General features: G+C 43.3%; 2 protein-coding genes across 5 annotated transcripts in view; one reads left to right on the top strand and one right to left on the bottom strand.

Moving 5' to 3' along the window:
* The window catches only part of HIRA (histone cell cycle regulator), a 31,978-nt gene extending 16,545 nt beyond the window's left edge, over positions 1–15,433 (bottom strand). For 2 of the 4 annotated variants that reach the window (XM_014268372.3, XM_014268373.3), the window contains exons 1-10: positions 15,048–15,433; positions 8,411–8,473; positions 7,543–7,653; positions 6,608–6,698; positions 6,003–6,097; positions 5,070–5,165; positions 4,101–4,261; positions 3,046–3,213; positions 2,412–2,525; positions 846–916 (exon numbers count right to left, since the gene is read on the bottom strand). In XM_014268372.3, the coding sequence (XP_014123847.1) occupies positions 846–916; positions 2,412–2,525; positions 3,046–3,213; positions 4,101–4,261; positions 5,070–5,165; positions 6,003–6,097; positions 6,608–6,698; positions 7,543–7,653; positions 8,411–8,473; positions 15,048–15,153 (1,076 nt within the window). In that variant the 5' untranslated portion in view covers positions 15,154–15,433. The remainder of the gene's footprint in view (positions 1–845; positions 917–2,411; positions 2,526–3,045; positions 3,214–4,100; positions 4,262–5,069; positions 5,166–6,002; positions 6,098–6,607; positions 6,699–7,542; positions 7,654–8,410; positions 8,474–15,047) is intronic. The other 2 variants (XM_014268374.3, XM_005488899.4) reach the window with 2 other exon arrangements.
* A 95-nt stretch (positions 15,434–15,528) lies between these two features.
* Positions 15,529–18,352, top strand: MRPL40 (mitochondrial ribosomal protein L40). Its single transcript, XM_005488900.3, has 4 exons — positions 15,529–15,656; positions 16,236–16,319; positions 17,322–17,477; positions 17,841–18,352. The coding sequence occupies exons 1-4, from the start codon at positions 15,607–15,609 to the stop codon at positions 18,148–18,150; spliced, it is 600 nt and encodes a 199-aa protein (XP_005488957.2). The 5' UTR covers positions 15,529–15,606; the 3' UTR covers positions 18,151–18,352.
* Positions 18,353–18,397: the final 45 nt, after the last annotated feature.

Here is an 18,397-nt window from a genome sequence, read left to right as displayed (position 1 = left end):
AGCTATAACAATATAATAGTACCAGCTTTCTCAGAATTTACTATGTCTGTTTTCAGAATGGAGCACATTTCTGGGAACACTCCATGTTATTGACATTTTATCCATCTGTTTCAGTTTGTAAACAGGATATAAAATACCAAGTTGCCTGATGATCCTTTGTCTCTCAAATACCCCACAATACCATTTCCTCACAAAACTACAAAATGTTAACCAGTTATTACTCCCAACGACTTCATGCCATGAAAAATGTGCAAATTGCAGATGGAGAAATAAAAAACACTACAGGAAAACCAAACTATTCAAAGCTATTGTACTATAACAATAGCAGCACTTCTCATGAAATATTCCACTTTCTGGCTTTCTAGCCTTAATCTCTTAATGAAAGAAAAATGTTTTGGTTTTAAAGCTTTTTTTTTGTGGTTCACTGAACTTCAAGGCAAAATCCACATGGCATACAGAAACCAGCAAGCTTTAAAATTCCCAGTATAAACCCACCAAGAGATTGTTGTAACTATTAAGGGAGAATTTCAGAAGTGAGGAAGTGATAGAATTAAGACAACCTATGTCAGAGAATTGTAACAAGTAGAAACTCTTTACACAGATATTTTACTGTGTCTTGCTCTAAATACATTACTGTTTGTTCAGTTAATAATCTCAAGTGACCATGTGCTATTTGCTCATATTACTACCAAGATGCTGCAGCAGAAACAAAACCTACAGGAACCAATTACTTGTGTTCCAACAACCACAATCTGTACTGTTTTAAGGCATTTCCATCTAATAAGTACACCTAAAATTGATAACAATTGTTTGGCTTCCATAACAAACAGCAGAAAGCAACTTACCATGAGATGTCCATGATTGACTTGTCAAACAGCTCATGGATGACAACTAAAGGTCGCTTCAGACACGTGAGCTTAAGGAAACAAGAAACAACACTCAGAAATGTAGAAGTTCCACACGACCACAGATAGTACCACATTCACACTCACCCAGAGCCTCACAATATGCACCAAACAAGGTCTGCCCAGGAAACAGCTGCATGCCTGGTGCTGCATCTGAAGCACCAAGTCACCTGTTCCACTGCTGGGGCAGAAAATCCCTGACATTCAATTCTCCTTTCTGAAACACAGACTGAATTTCTTAATCAACTTTACCTTCACACACAGTCTTAAAAGACTCTCTGCCACCTCAAAAGCAATTCCACAGATGCAAAAGACAGCTTCTATTCTAAGCTGTACTGAGATAAGGATGCTGCAAACTGCCAGCACAAGAAGACAGAAAACAGATTAGGTTTCCATGTCCTCACTCAGACTACTTGTCTGAGAAAGTGAAACCTATCAAGAGCAAAGGCAATTCGACTCACAATAACTCTTAAAGAGGATTCCTCTGCACTTAAGAATCAGCTTAGTAATAAAGAACTGAATATGAAAACTCCAATAACCTGCTCTAAATTGGACTTTCTAAGCTCTTTAATGTCAAATCAATGGACTTACTATCTCTAAGTGTATAGTACAACTGAAATGAAGTAGAGGTTGATAAGGTCAAGGAAGTTTTATGCTCACAGGTTCACAGATGCAGTGTCACTGTCATCTTCAGTAGTTATTTATGCTTCCATAGGTCTGCACTCTATCTATGTTTATTAAGCTCCTCAGGGCAAAGACAACCTATAACTGCATCTCTGTGCTACCTTCTGTAATTTCAACAGCCACTCCAAATGAAATCTTCATAATATAAATAGAAAGTAAAATATACCAAGTGATACTTTGATATGGGTACGCACTGGTAGCATTACCAGAAACAGATTTAGTTATGCATCCAGAGATTGATGGATAAATATCACACTGCAAGCTAAAAATAGTAGATTGCAGTTAGCAATTGGTGGGTTCTGGCACAAGTTCTCATCAGAAAGCTTTACAAATCAGTTAAATTGATTCCCTGTATTTTCCAGTTGCATTTAAAAATGTGAAAATAGCTACTCTTCTCCTAGCCAGAATAAAAAGTGTAGATTTTAAAGTAAAACCCAAACTAGATATCAAAAACTTGAAAAAATACTTAAAAAGCTCCTTCACTTCCACATCCCTTTCCTTTACAAGAACAGAAGACAAGTAAAAGGATGAAAATAAGGTTGCATTTATTAACTGCAGTAAAATGTTTTCTCCCTTAACAGCTGCTCCCCCTCACCAGGGCACACTCTGCCACTGGCTTCTAACTGCTCTTGCCTTTAGAGAAATGAACTAATACAAATCCACCTCCTTACCACCCAGCTAAACCTGCAACAACAGCAACAAAAAAAATCCTTAAACATGACACTAAATGTAAGACCTAATGCTGTACATGTGACCTTTGTGTTAAATCCCCAAGTTATCCAATGACCACATTAGTTCAAAGGCAGCAAAGAAATCACTTACCCAGACAGACAGAGATCGATCTTTGCTACCAACAGCACAACAGCAGTAGGGACAACTTGACTTGGTGGAGCTCCCATTCTTTTGTTTCTTTTTGAAGATTTTTGGATTGAATTTCTGAACAAATGAGATGCCCAAGTTTTATCACAGTAATTATATTTCAACAGAGGATCTGCTTTCTAGGCAAGTTTTCCACTTGAGAGTGAAAAAACATTTCATAGAAATAAAGTCCTGAACCAGACTCTGTAAGAGCACTGACAAAAGCTGCAGAGGCTTTCTTAAGGGGTTTTCTGAATGCCTTCACAGAAAAGGCAAACAATATTAATTTTACTAGGGATCAGAAACCCACCAGAAATCTAAATCATTTTAATCAAGTCACTGAACAGCCAACAAAGCTGAAGTTTGACATTCCTAACATGTTCCTGTATTCCCCTTTGGATGTTCATCTACATCCAGTTCTCCTATCACAACAGCCACCTGATTGCTTCAAACATGTAAAGCTGACATTTTTTAATCACCACCATGCTTTTGCTTTACTAATCTTGACACCATCTTCACTTCTTGTCCCATTTATACCTAAAATTATCAAAAAGCAACAAGTTTTAACTTCAGGGATAAATTTCTACCACTCACTCACCACTACTGTAACTGCCTTCCGGTGCCCTACAAAATCCATGTTGGTTTTCCATCCATCCCTCTCAATGATCTGAGCAGTGGGTCCAGAATTATTCATGGCATGAGCAGAAACAAGATAGTGACCATCAGGTGACCAGCTAAGGCGCAGCACATGAGTTGTCCCTCCACACTGACAAAAAAAAACATACCAGAGCTTTAGAAGTGTTTGGCAAACAAAGGGGTTGTAATATAAACTATTTAAATTTCAGATTTAGGGAATACAATTACAAAGTATCCTGAGAGTATAAAAGAGTGACCTCACATATAATTCTCAGCATTTGGCCATGTTTACACAGGTGATGTAGTGTTAACTTAAGAAACCCTATCAAAAGAGGGGGAAAGGAGCTCGGAGAACTTTTCTAAAGGAAAGACAAATGTTACATCTTTTTGGATACTGTTTCCTCAGTATTTATCACAGTCCTGGTTAGTAACAGGGCTGCAACACAGCAACCACTAATGATGAGACTTCAGCTTGCCACAGCAGCTCCCCTGTGAGTGGAAGCAGACAAGGTCTACTACAAAGAGCAACTGCACTAATCACAATACCCTCAGATCACTGCAGAACACCAAGCAGCAGCTTCTGTCCCCAGGAACTTGATCTCTTCACCAAAGTCATCACCTAAGAGCTCTATGATGCCAGGCAAAGATCCCTCCAAGTACTTACCTCATTTCTGACAGTGTCCAATAGAAGATGCACAGGGAAGAATGTCAGACTATTGTGATCAGTGTGCAAACACTTCCCCAGAATAACCATTACATTTCCAGAAGTCTATTTAATTGTTTACATAACCCATGTAAACTTTTGACATCCACAATAACAAATGACAATGAGAGTATCATATTTTTATGAGAAAGTAATTCTTTTTTCCCCTATTTGTAGCTGCTATCTGAGAGCTTTATTTGATTCAGCACTGTTCAATTAATTCATGTTCGTGCACAATCCGAGTTATTTTTATTTTCATTCATTCTTTTTGGATACTGGGAATTCACTTGGAACAGTCACACATTGTGAAGTACCTCATCAAAGGGTTTTGTGATGCTGGTTTCCAGCTGCCAGTCCAGGGTCCGCCACACCTTCAGACTTCGATCATCAGCCTGAGAGGCAATGTATTTTCCAACAGGATCCCAGGTCAGCCCTTTCACCAAGCCAGAATGCCCCTTCAAAGTGGCAAGAATTTCTGTGCACACAAAAATTGAGAATAGAGAGTAGTTACTGCTAACTCCTTCCGGGCAGAGTGTTGAGAAAATTTACATCTTTTGGAACAGTGTATTAGGTATAACCTCCTTTAGTGTAGAAACAACATATCAACTAAACTGGAACCTGTACTTAAGAAAAAGCTGATATAAAAGAAGTGGTAAATAGAGTTCTGGCCAGAGTAAGTGATGCAAAACTCTTTAAAAGACAGGTCAGAGAGCAGAGTCCCAGTGTTTTAGAGTAGCACTTTGAAGCTGTGGAAAGCAGCACTTGAACTGGAATTTCAGTTAAACATTCACCCTTTCCTCCACACCCAAAGATTATCACAACTAATCCAGCTTTGTGCAGCAAGTGTGAACCAAGTCAAAGTTGTGACTCAACAGACACCCAAGGCTGGCAGACCTGGTAACCTACTTTCAGTCACACTCTTGCTTATCAGCCTGTGGGAGGAGAGGCTGAGAGGGTGCACAATTAGCTTCAAAGTCTAAAAACTCTGGTATCAGTATTGGAAGCCAGCTTGAAATAAATGGCATGTAAATAAACACAGGCAATCATGACTTCCATGTAAAATCAGGAGCACACCTGAATGCAGCTGCTGTCTGCAGCAGGGTGGAATCCCCTGCTCATTGCCATCCAAACCTGGAAGGACTGACCTGCCAGACTTCAGGTGTGTCACCCCAAAAGACAGACAACCAATCCCTCCTAGAGATCTGAAGAGTCAGAGAAATACACTGAGGAGGAAAGACTTAGTCACAAAACTCTACATGCTGACACCTCTTTAGAGCTCTCACCTGGGAATTTGACAGCGTTCCAGATGACAACAGTGTTATCAACACTACAGGATGCCAGCCAGGCATCGTGTGGAGACCATGCTACATCCATCACATCTGTTTGGGAAAAGGAAGTTTCCATTTAAGAGATTGATGGCAATCAGAAAATGAACAAGTCTTTGTACAAAGAACTTGTGCTCTCTGTAGCAATATTTTGCTATCACTGAGAAATGATTATCATCTCACTAAAGTGGAAGGTAAGAAAGCAACACTCATTGGGAGTGAATCTCCTCAACTTCTAATGTTCAGTAGGGGTCAAAAAAAAAAAAGCAAGAGAGAAAGAATGTAATGTTTAGTGATTGTAGGAAGTACTAATGCCTGCACAAAGAACTCAGTCTTGTTTTGAACACAGAAGTAACAGAAGCTATTACAATACATTCACTTTGCTCCAACACACATGGAGTGATCAAAGTGATTGCCATCTTGATTTTAATCACAGCTCATGTCAGCAGATGCAAAATGCATTTGAAGTTATTTATATATTCAAATTTTGCATTACTCTTTAGATATTTTTCTTCTAAATAAACATTGATATTCTTTGGTTTACAAAAACATGGTCTTTTGCCAATCAGATTATTCACTGCTAGTGTGAACATTTAATTAAAGACACAATTTAGCTTCCTTTATTCAGATTCACTTTTAAGCCAGAAAACAGCAAAATGTAAGTTTCTTAGTTGTTAATTTTTCTCCTACATACCATACTTGACAGAAGTTACTTGTATGAAAATTGCATTTTGTTAAAATTTTTATATTTTAAATTTTCATTGTTGCTCTTGAAATTAATTACTGACTTGCCACCAAATATATATATTTCAAACAAGAAAATATGATGCTGAAAAAATATTTTTTTCCAAATACATGCAAATTATGTTCATTCAACACCTTGAAACTTACCCCCTGAATGGCTTCTGAGAATTGACACACACCTCCATTGCTCAACATTAGTAAGTTTGCTACTAGAACCAAACACAGTGCTAGGTCCAATGTACCTAATTAAAATACAAACAGTTATAAGAAAAAAACACTTTTTAAAAAGAAAATCAGCAGCACAGTACACTTGTATTTTAGAGTCAGTTATTCCTACAATACAGAAGGGGGAAAAACCGCATTTTTTTAGAGAGAGTAATTCCAGTTATTAAAAAATTAGCTTCAATAAAATGTAGAATTTCTATAGATAGCATAAAATGGTAACACTTAAAGTGACTCTTCAAATCTCACCAGGAAGTTTTCTTCAAAGAGAGAAGAAAATGTCTCAGCTCCTCCAGAGGAGAGAGCCTGCCCGGGCAGACACCCTCCAGCCCAAAGGCAATCAGGTCACATCCCCAGCACCACTGTGGTGCCCCAGCCTTCAGCTCCTTCCACACCAGGTGGAGCAGTGAGCTTGGCAAAGGGCAGGACAGGGAGGGAGCACCGAGATGTCACCGGGAAACCTCCCTGAAATGCAATACAGAGCTGAAGGAAGAAGGATGAAATAGAGCTGAAGGAAGAAGGATGCTTACGCTGCTCGTTTCCACACCATAATCAGCTTGTCATCTCCCCCCGAGGCCAAGTAAACGCCATTGTTTGACCATCGCACGCAGTTCACACAAGCTGAAAGGCACAAAAGAAAGTTTGCAAGATGAAATATGAGAATAAGTGGTTCTGGACTGCAGACAGGGTTTATATTACAAATAAGCAAAGGTTGTCAGGAGACATTTAGGATTTAAGTGGGTTTTCCCCACTCAAAGCAGTTACTCTGTCTGCTTTAGATAAATGAATTGGTACTTATCTTTCAGTAGCAGTGAGGAATTTCTTACTTAGAAAACTCTACTCCTTATCTAAAAAAGCTTCACCAAAAGAGGCTTGAAGGAAGAAAGATTAATATTCCCCTAATGAAGGAAACTTATTCTAGTAAATAAAGTGGGATTAAGAGGGCAAAGAAGGAGAGGTATATTTTGAAGAAAAGAAAGGACAACTTGTCAGGTGACCTAACTGATTCCAAATGCAATGATTTATAATGTAATAAATTTAATAATTTATAACTATAACCAAAATACTTCATATGTATTTCTTACACTTACTTCTTCTCTGTCCTTTCCTTCAGAGCTCTACATATTCTGCACATTCTCTACATATTCAGAATGTGCATTATCAAATACTTTATGGCCACAGCTGATAAAAGCTTATAGGGAGGAGATTTCCAAAGGTATCTATAGTGTCCTGCACATTCCCTCACATTTTAACAGCATTTTCTGCTGAATATCTTGAAAAGTATACAGCCAAAGTATGAGACCACTGTGCTGTGTTTTATTGACTCTTCACCACTGGACAGGCATTATTTTTTCAAAGATTTTTATTTTTACATTATTTTTGCAATTACAGACATGTAAGTCTTAAGCTTTGGCAAATTACCAATAGTCAGCAATGAAAAAACCCAACCAACCAACTTTGTTACCTAAGTGATTGTCCATCTGACAAAGCATCTTGGGGATATTTTCATTCTTTTCATCTTCCTCTTTCAGGACAGGAGCCATATTCCAGATCACAACTTTGCCAGAATCCTGACCTGTAAGAGACCAAAAAGCTCCCCCTTCTAAATACACCCAAAAAAGCTTTTCAAAATCAATCTCAGTTCCAGAACAGATGTGAAAATGTAGGCATTGCTGCAGTGGGGACTTTGGAAACATCTGAACACAGATGTTATTTTGATATAATTAGACCAAATCAGAAGTGCTTCATTTTTCTTGGAGCTATTAAAAATAACTTTATACAGTCTTGTACAAAAGTCATACTGTACATAACTGATACCAACTGTAAGGACAACTACTTGTAAAAAAATTGTATTTTAAAAGAGAAAATATACATATTCAAATACTAAATTGCAATTATTGTAGCCAACATAAAATTACTCACTATTGTGAACCAAATAATATTTTTGCATATATTTCTTAAGCTATTCTATTTATATAATTGGATTTTCCTGTTCCAATAGCTCTACTATTCAGCAACTGAAAAAGCTCAACAGCACATCCAGTTCCTCTTCAAATTAAAAGGAAATTTGGCCCATATGGCCACGACTCAATCACTGATAGCAGCCACTATCTCAATGACATCCAAGGGAATGAGGACATCAGAACATGTAACCCTGCCTTCTGCAGGAGCAGCAGTCCTTCCCAATACATTTCCATAGCTTACATAATTATCTGCTTCTTAGAGATAAAAGTGATGTCTTTTTAAAGGGCTGAAACTAATTCAAATGCTGTGAAGGCACATTGTTGTTGTTGTTACCCAAAATTCTGCCTGCTACCAGTACACACACTTACCTTGTCCTCCTGTTGCAAACTTGGTCCCATCTGGGTGAATGTCCACTGAAAATATTGGCTTTCCTGGAATTAGAGAACAAACAGCAAATACTGAATTGTTTTACATTTAAGGGAATGCAGTAACACCAGAACCACCATAACTCCTCTGGCTGACAAATGACTTTTTTCCTCTGAAGGCTCAAGTTGTAAGAATTCCAGCTGACTACAGGAGCTGAGAGCAGCTTGCTGACAGAAATGGCAGCCTATTAAAAGCCTGTTTGGAAGTTATCATGCCACAAAAACCAGAGATAACCAGGGACACTTAATCCAGCAGGATATGCCAAATAGCTCAAAGCAAAGTAATACCACAAAGCAAGCGCCAACAAAGCAAAACTGTATTTGAGAATGGAATTTCTTCCAGGTTTCTACAGTTCATTAGCTGATGACCTGAAGCAAGTCTTCTTTTGGTTTCTGTTTTTTTAAAATCCTTCCCAATCTCAGGCTGCATCTGTTGGTCACACAATTACCTGTCTCAAATTTCAATTCTCTTAATGAAACTCTTCTACCCAAAGACCAGTTTTGATTTTATGGCTTCCATATAGAAAGAGGAGGACTAACCAACAATAGTATTACTCTTAAATCCTTCAATTCTCCATATGCTACATCTTCCAGAAGAAAGCCAATAATTTTACTAGAATGTAAACTCTGTAACAGCAGAGCTGGGGAACAGCTTTGGAAACCAGAAAGGCCTCACTTCCAACCTGCTCTGCTCCAACCATGGCTCATATTCACCCTCTGTATGCTCACAGTTGTTTCAGCCTTTGCAGAGGAAAAGGAAGAGGGGAGCAGCAGCTTCCTGCCTTCAGTGATGCTCCAAGAGCCACCACTAAGGGTTATGTGAAAGAACACACAGGCAGTTTCCACATCCAAAGAATTTCTGGCAGCACTTCCAACCCGTTCAAACTGGAAAGCCTCTGCAAGCAAGATCACATGTATGCCACTGCAAAATAAGGCAATTTATCAAACAGCCAAAAGTACCAGTACCCACACACCAAGATTACTCGATAAATTTCCCATGAGTGTCAATCTTGTGCTGTATCTTCATGAGATGTTCAGACATAAATGATAAAACCTGGAGATCTTATCCAACAGCAACGGTAGCAACTGAAACCTTGACACTAAACTCCTAATAAAATCCAAATACCCACTATTTCTTACTTTTTGGGGGATACACATTTGGCTCCATTTTGACTTTTGTGTCCTTTATGTTGACTTGTTTTAAGGTTTGTTTTATTTGGATTTATTATTTGGATACATTGCAACTCTGACATGTGACTTCCCTTAAAATTTTCACAGGCAGCCAAGCAAAGATCTTAAGCACAGAAAGATGGCACTCAACTTACATTCCTTCCAAGTCCTTCAGACCACATAGCACACATGAGCTGAGACACACATGAGCTGTGGTTTTTCTTCAGCTTGATTCTTGCTTTTATTCTATTAACTCAAATGCAACATTCAGGGCTAAGCTGAATACTTAGAGGAACACAAACAAGAAACAAACATTTATTTTACCTTTTCCAAAATATGGAATTTCCCTTCTATTAAATCAGTGCATCATTTGAAATAGTTGAGCCCACTGAAAAGGCCACTCTGGAGACCTTAGCGGGGGAAGAGGTGACATTTTCAATTTGCATCAAATCTTGGGCAAGAAGAGCTCATATACTCTGGTATTTGCCATTAGATGTGTAGGGGAGAGTAGGAAGCCAGCCATCAAAGACCTCTGAATTCTAATAACCTTGCTCATTTTGCCCCAGTCTCATTAGCACCAAGAGAAAACTTTCCCAGCAAATCAGAACAGCAACCTAGGCACCTCCACCACTACTGTTCAGGCATATTCAGATATGTTACATATTCCAAAAAACTGTCATTGCACCCATTGCTTTGCAAAAATTACTGACATGATAGAATTTTCCTTTCCTTTGCTATAAGTCTAAAACTACCACAGCCTCTCCAATTTCTGCCTTAAGAGCTCAACTCTACAGGAGCAGTAACATCAGCTCTCTCCCTTCTCTTGGGCAAAGATTTTTCACAGATCCACAAATGGGGTTGAGGAAACCCAGCAAATTACTTTGCTTAGAGAGCCAGAGGTAACTTAGCTACAAATTCTCCATAAAAGCTTAAAATTAGCCACACCAGGGAAAATGTCCATGAAGCCCAGCACTCTGTGTTCAGAAGCCAGCACTGGATAAGTCCCTAAGGATCTGTGCAATGGTGAGCACACAATGCTTCGTCCTAAAATAATCTTCCAACTCCAAAGAAATTACAGATCTGCCTTCTTGAATCAGGGGCCCTCAATGGACTTTCTTCTATAAATCCAATGAGCCATTTCTGAAATTCATAATTCAATAACCCCTACACAGAGATCCACTGCTCAGCCATGCACTCTGTGAGGAACCTCCTCCTCCATGGATCTGTACCAGCTGTTTGTTACTTTAACACAATTAATTCTTGTGCAGAAGGGCAGTGAACGAAAATCACTCAACACTGATCCCTTTTCTGCCACTCACAAGTGTTCATCATGTCCCAGCCCAATGACCCCACTCCTTGCCCAAAGAGTCCTGCTCTGCTTGTACAAAGGGGGTCACACTTCTGATCATTCTGGTCACTCCAAGCCACCTTCAGCTCTCCTCTATTTTATTACATGAATGGGAACTGGCATTGACAACCATGTGTTCAAACACAAACCATCCATGTCTTTACATAGCAGGATAACAATTTATTTTTAGTTTTTCCTAATAAATTTAAATTTAAAACCCCAGCATGAATTTGGGGTCCAATCAAATAAGCACTGAGTAGATTTTCATAAATGGTTATAATCCTAAAAATACAGACCTCAGTAAAAGCTGTCAGGTCACAGGGCATTATTTTATACATGAAGTTTAAAGAGGGTATGGACTTTGCACCCAGGAAAGGCAGCAGTAATAAATGGAGCCCTGGACAACAAAGTTTCCTACACAGCTCAACTGTGATCCAGGAAGGGATCTTATTCCACAGGCAAGTAATGATACACAATGATCTGCCCAGTACCTAAAGTTCAATTACTAATTAAAAAAAAATAAAATAAAAAAGTAAAGAACAAATGAAGTGGTCACAGGACAGAGAGCATTGCCAGGGTGCTCTTTCCTCCAGGGTACCACTACCAACTCTAACAGGTTAAAGCTGTAACAATTGTTCCATACCCCTTGTGATTTACAAACTGAGCACAGATACTGGGTTTTTCTTCACTTCCTTCAATTTCTCAAAATAATGCAGAAGAAGCCATTATTTGATAGCAATCACCTCCTTCCCTGGGTCCATGTCTTTATCAGATTATGTTGTTTGTTCCTGCTGAAACAAGCCAAAAGGCACAAGGGCCCTGCTTCAAAGTGACTGAAGCTTTCCCATGCTCCTAATTGGAGATGTGCTGAGTTTCCCAACAGCAATGATGCACCAAAACAAAATGTGATATTTAAGCAGCAACACTAAAATCTAACACACTGTGTTTTAAGACATTCTGACCTCTTGCAATAATTTCTAAAAAAAGATAAGCTTAAGTTATTGAAGCTCCCAGAATCACATTGCAGGAGGAGGCAAATCAGGTTCATTAAAAACAGAACACCTTATGATATACCAGATGTCCTGTGGGCTTATTTGTTTAAAGAACCCAAATATGCATTATGTACTTAAAGAAATACTGATAATGAAACAAGCCTGGAACAAAAAGATCTAAGTAAGATAACTGAAACCCAAGGAGAAGGTCCCCTTAAAAATACACCAGTGAAGAATAAAAGCAATTTTAAACATTGCATCATTTTTGTTTGTTGCTTAACTTTATACAATAATCAATCAAATATAAGAAGAGTCTTAGGTGAATTTCTACCTCAAAATGAATGAATTTCTATTCAATTTGCCTCCAGCCCATCTAACATATCACATTCAACGTGACTCACAATTCAATTCAAATATTTACATTCCACCATTACAGCTTGGAGAGATAAACTCCATGCCTATATTTAAACAACAGCAGGCTCCAGTTTCCACAAGCTGTTATACATGAGCAGCACCTTGGGGCTTGCAAGGGTTTCTTGGAACAGCAAGGGACTTCCTTTCCCACAGGGAGCAGTGTTTGCCTGCCTGAGTTGTCTTTAAGCACCTGGGCTCTCAAACCCTGAGTGCTGAGTGTGTTCAGGCAGCTGCTGGATGCATGGTGCACGTGCATGGGTACTGAAAGCAACACTGGGAAAGAGAAGCCAATCCCAGCACTTGTATCTTACAGTCATCTGCTCTCACCCCCACCATTAGACTGCACTTCTGAATATTCCTCCTTGCTCTAAGTCAAAGACACATGGAAGAGAAGAACACAACAATAATGAGAATTTCATGCAAAATCTAATAAATCTACATTAAGGGCATGAAAAGCTTATGGAAAATGCATCTGAGCAAGAAATAATTCCAATAAGCACTCAGAAAAAGTGACATGAAGAACTCCAAGGCAAAAAGCTGTAGAGCCAAAATGTGCTGAAGTGCTTTTACTGTAAGCACGCAGCACAATTCCCAGGTGTGCTGATTTCCTGGCTACAACACTCACTTCTAGTGTCTATTATCTCCTGGAGAATGTATGCCTGGAAGCATCATTCTAGTCCATTCAGTAAAACAAAACTCCCAAAACTGAGTGGGAAGAGGCTGAACTACAGCAGCTGGATCTGGAGTGTGGAAGAGGCAGCTCTGCTGTCAGGAGTCACAAACAAGAACAGGGAGGCAGCCCCGTGTGTCTGTGCAGAAATCAAAGGAACAGGAATCATCACAGAGTCTCCAGCACAGAGTGTGAATTCTGGAGAGGTTTCAGAGCCCAGAGGAAGGCCCAGGAGGGGTGATGGAGACTCCTGGCAGGCAGTGATGCCTGGAGGACCCGGAACCTGGGCTCGTCACAAGAGGCTGACTGAACTCACCGGTTTTTATCCTGCCCTCCCTGCCCCAAGGACAGCAATGCGTGACTGTCACACAGCCCTGCACACCTCTGCAGCCCTCAGAGCACCTCACAAATGGAGCTGGTGGCAAATGTCTGTTTTGCAGGTGGTGAAATGACGATGGAGTGCCTTGGCCAAACTCATCCCAAAAGGTCAGTGGCAGAAATGGGAGTAAAATTCAGGACCATCAAGGCCCTGTGTAGTGCATTATCCATCATCACAGGGCTCTGTAAATGAAGCCCTGCTTGGCTGAAGCCTGTGCTCTGCAATGGTTGGATGTTTTCTAAATTGCTACAGATTTCAAATATATACCCATAGCAAAAGCTGCACCCATTAAAAAACTAAGGAAAGAAGTTACAGAGATGAAGATGTAAATGCTACATTTGTTTAGAGTAACCAAGCAGAAATGTAAAAAACATCTCAAATAAAGCACTTCCACATTTTTTTTTCTGTTCTGTACAACCTTTGGTTACAAGGTTGGGTCCATCTGCTGCCTATAGAGTCCCTGGAGAGCAGGCCAAGTAAAGATGCACATGAATGACAACTCGAGGCTTAAATTGCTATCAACATTTGCAGCATGAACACAAAGAACACAAAGCATGCAGAAAGGCAGCTGTAAAGTTCTACCTGGGGTTTTAACTCAAAGCACACTTTTCCAACTAAAATAACCTGGTCTTAGTTTTACTCTAGATACCAATCAGCTACACGAGCCCAGGTAATGACATTTATACACTGACAGAGTATAAAATTTGCAGTTGAAATAAAGTTGCACCCATAAATCTGAAGGCAAAACTTGCATAAACAGAAGTGAGCTCTTTGTATCAGGTTTCTTGTCAGTGGAAGTTCATCCTAAGCAGTGTAAACATGACATAAACTCTGGTGCTGTCCTGCATTAGCCACACAAGGAAAGTACAAAGCATTCTGTCAATATCAACACCTCACTCTGAGCTGTTTTAGCTCACACATCACTTCAACATCACCAGAGGACTGGCAGACAGAATACTACATAAATTCAGGGAGTTGTTTTGAAAGAACTGCTGGGAGAAACTTTTCCCTCCGTGGAAACAGCACAGCTCAGTGCATTGGAGGATTTTTAATGCTGTACTTGTGTCAGCAATGTGAGCGCCGGGCGGTCAGTGCAGGGCATGGATACCGACTCATCCTGCCGGGACGCTCATCCCGAGGGGACCTCGGCCCCTGCACGGGCTGTTCTCCGTTCAAACTCTCCCCGCACTTCCACCAGCACGGAGCGGCCCCGAATCAGCTCCGCGTTCCCTCAGAGCCCGCAGCCGTCCCGCAGAGCCCGGGAGCGGCGGTGCCGGGCTGTCCCCATCGCACACTCCGTGCCGGACTGTCCCCACCGCACACCGGGAGCCGTGCCGGGCGGGCCGGGTCCCCTCCAGCCCCTTCCCGGGGACCGAGCTGTCCCCACGCCGCCCTCGGGAACCCGCCCGGCTCCAGAGCCCGGGCTCCGCTCCCGCTCCCGTCCGCCGGCACGGACTTGTTGCTGCCGCTGCCCCCTCCCGCAGCGGCCGCTCCCGGGGCGGCGGAGCTCCGGCACCCGCGGCCGCCCCGGGAGCGCCGGCAGCGGCCCGAGGCTCCGCCCGCCCCGCGCCCCCCGCGTGTGCCGCCCGCCCGTTCCCCCGCCGCACCTGCCCGGCCGGCCCGCGGCACCTGCTGCCCCGCCGGCCCGCGGCACCTGCTGCCCGGCCGGCCCTCACCATTGTGGTTGACCCAGGTCGGCTTCAGCAGCTTCATTGTTCCCCGCCCGGGGCCCCCGCCGGCCTCCGCCCTCGGGACCCCAGGGCGGCTCCGCCCGGGCTGCCTCCGCGGCCGCGGCGCTCAGCGGCGGCCGGCCACCATGGGCCCGCGCCCGGCGCCGCAGTGCCCGCGCCCCCGGCCGGCCCGAGCCGCCTCAGCGCCGCTCCATGTCCCGGTGCCGCCGCCGCCCCGCCGCATCCCCCGCCCGGCGCCGCCGGCGATCCGGCACCGCCGGAACTCGGCGCCTGGCAACCGCCTAACCGGCCCGGCGGGAAACAGCGCCCCCGACCCCGCCGTTCCCCCGCTAGGCTCCGCCCGCCCTGCAGCGCGCACGGGCGCCCCCTGCCGGGCGGAGCGGGGCGGGGCGGGCGCTCCCCGGAACGTTTGTGCTCCGGAACGGGGAAAGCGGGGTCGGAGCGCGGCCGGCGGGGGCGCGGCGCACGCGGGGCCATGTGGGCGGTGGCGGCGGCGGCGCGGGGGCTCGGCGGGGCCGGGCTCAGGTAGGGCTGGGACCGCGCTCCGGGACCGCGCAACGGGACCTGCCCCTGCCCCGGGACCGCGGGGAGGGAGTCGGGGAAGCGGCCCTTAGCGGCAGGGCCTGCCCAGCCCGCTCCCGCCCATTCCTGGGGCTGGGCCCGGGCTGGGCCTGCACCTGCAGAAGTCGGTGCCTTGGCACTCGGGCCGGTTCGTCCTCCCGTGACAGCCGCAGAGATGCGACAGTCGGCATCGCCCTCCTGGTCTGAACGGCGGTGGTCTGACCTCTCCCATACCAGCTCCTCTGAGGGGTCATTGTCAGAGCTTAAAACTAAAACTGCTCTAACCTATCCAAAACCCGCATCTCTGTCACCCCTCGGTACCCTGGCGGGCTCACACCGACCTGTCCGCATTTGGGATCGGTTACCCAGCTCAAGAGTTCGAGGTCATCTCTAGGCAAACGCTGTGTCCTGCCGTGAATGAAGTGGCCAGAGATGGTTCAAATCTCATCACTGTAAAATGTGAATAACAAGCAGCTCTTGTGCAGAATCAAGGACACCCGAGTCAGTTCCTCCTCAGTTCTTGTGTTGCTTTTCCTCCTGCAGCTCCTGGCTGCCCCAGAGGGTCCCGCTCCGAGGGAATCACTGGCAGAGCTCATTGCTGGGGTTCAGGACATCCCTCCCTGTGAGGTGAGTGCAGCTTTCTTGGAGTCACACAGAAGTGTTCTCCTCCACTGGGGGAACAGAAATTTTCCCAAGTCTACATTTAACCTTTTAACTGTACACGTTTAACTCTCTATATGCCAGAGCAGTTGGGAACTGTTGGTCCCTTGTGGAGAGTTCAGAGGTGATACAGTTACCACTTTGTGCTTGTGGGTAGCACAACCACAGCTGGAAATGTTGGGATTTATGCCGTGCTCCAGAATTCCCTGCTGGGCAATACCAGGGAAAGCCTGGCTGAACCAGAAACGCTTGGCTGTGAAGGCAGAGGCAGCCCATATGTATTTCTGTGCCACATTTCAGTGCCTGTGTTTTGTTTTGATGCAGCTTGACTTAAAATACCCTGGTAGCTCTTAGGAGAGGGACTGTTTCACACCATAAATGTTGTTTATTTAGTCTGCCAGGCAGGAATGAGGGTCAGTTTGTGTTTGTGGAGTGTGAAATCTCAGATCTGCATGGAGATGTAATATCTACAGCCTGAACTTGGCTCCAAATGCAGAAATTTCAGAAGCATGTATAAAACCACTTGAAGTCTTCTTTAATGTGAAATAAGAGGAATATTTGTTCAAGGCCAGGTTGGATGGGGCTTGGAGCAACCTGGTCTAGTGAAAGGTTTCCCTGCCCACGGCAGGAGGTTAGAACTACATGAGATTTAAGATCCTTTCCAGCACAAGCCATTTGTATGATAAACCTGCTAGGCTGCACTCTGAGCCAGTTAAAACAACTCTAATTCAATTTTTTTTGTGGAACTTCCCCAGGTCATTCTCATGTTCAGCACAAAATTGCTTTTCCCAGGCAGTTACAGTTCTCTCTGCAGAAAATCTCAGCAGAAATGTCACTGGAAATTACATTATTTGAATAAAGCTAATGGCTGGAACTTGTGTCAGGGACAAAACAGTGGAAAAGAAAGTGAATGTTGCTGGTGTTGAATTAAAGGACAAAATATCTCTTCATTTACTGTTTCCCCTGCAGAGCACAACCAAAGAAGAAAAAGAAAGTGGATGTGAAGAAAGAGCAAGCACAGAAGGAGCGTATGAAGAAAAAGCTTAAAAAGTTGGAAAAAGCTGCCCCAGAACTGATTCCCATTGAGGATTTTATAACCCCACTGAAGTACACAGAGAGCGACAGGTCAGTAGGTCTGCCTTTCACCTATACCTGCACTCACAGTGAATTTCTCCTTCTGCACAACTGCAACGCAGTGCCAGCTTTGGTACAAAACCTTACCCACCTCCATCAGGACAAAAATGTGCAAAGGAATTATTTGTTCTTGCTAAAAATAATGAAAAACAGTGCATTTCCTGTTAGAGTGACTGGAAGACCTCACAGACTGACTAAATTATTTGTGAATTCAGTGTATTCTCTGGGTTTGGAGGGGGGGTTTTGCCTGGTGGTGGGATTTTGGGATTTTTGGTTTTGGCATTTTGTTTTTCTTAGCCTGGTCTTTGGAGTCAGGCTGTTTCTCCATTACAGTGTCACCCTTCTCTTCATCAGGGTGCGAAGTCTTCCCACTCTTTCTCCTGAAGAGTCTGAAAGAAGAGTTTTACTTCTGAAGAAGTGGTGTTTGTTTAAGCAGAAACAAGATGAGGCAGAAAAGAAAGCAATTCAAGTCCTGGTAGAATCTCAGCAGGAGGCGCTGAGGGAGCTGCAGCTGGAATCCGAGGAGCTGTACCAGGCAGCAATCCTGAGGGACGAGGGGCTCTTCCCCTTCGAGAGGGAGGGACCCAGTTACACCCCTCCCCTTCCTGGCTACGATCCCCCCGAGGGGAAATGCATCGACATCACCAAGGTGTACACACAGTGACAGGGGAGCTCCTGCTTCAGTGCCAGGAGGTGCTCAGTGACCGGAGGAAGAATGGAGTAATAAACAATTTTTCCTACAGGTTACAACACTGCAGGATGTGACTGTAAAGAAATAAATGAAGTATCTCTGTGTTTGAATGACTATCCACCTAGCAAAGCTACATGACCTTACATAGTAATAAAACCATTTTTTTTAAATTTTCTCATATTGCCATGTAACTGTTGCAACCACGTTTCTGTGGTTTGCC

This window comes from Zonotrichia albicollis, chromosome 18, assembly GCF_047830755.1.
Source record: "Zonotrichia albicollis isolate bZonAlb1 chromosome 18, bZonAlb1.hap1, whole genome shotgun sequence".
Classification (NCBI taxonomy): Eukaryota; Metazoa; Chordata; class Aves; order Passeriformes; family Passerellidae; genus Zonotrichia; species Zonotrichia albicollis.
Note: the sequence above shows the minus strand (reverse complement) of the source record. Positions and strands in the feature narration are given on the sequence as shown.

Bases quoted from the DNA above. Each gene is read 5' to 3' on its own strand.
- MRPL40 (XM_005488900.3), top strand. From the start codon at position 15,607: ATGTGGGCGGTGGCGGCGGCGGCGCGGGGGCTCGGCGGGGCCGGGCTC. The intron at 15,657-16,235 runs GTAGGGCTGGGA...TTCCTCCTGCAG, and splicing joins CTCGGCGGGGCCGGGCTCAG to CTCCTGGCTGCCCCAGAGGG. The intron at 16,320-17,321 runs GTGAGTGCAGCT...TTTCCCCTGCAG, and splicing joins AGGACATCCCTCCCTGTGAG to AGCACAACCAAAGAAGAAAA.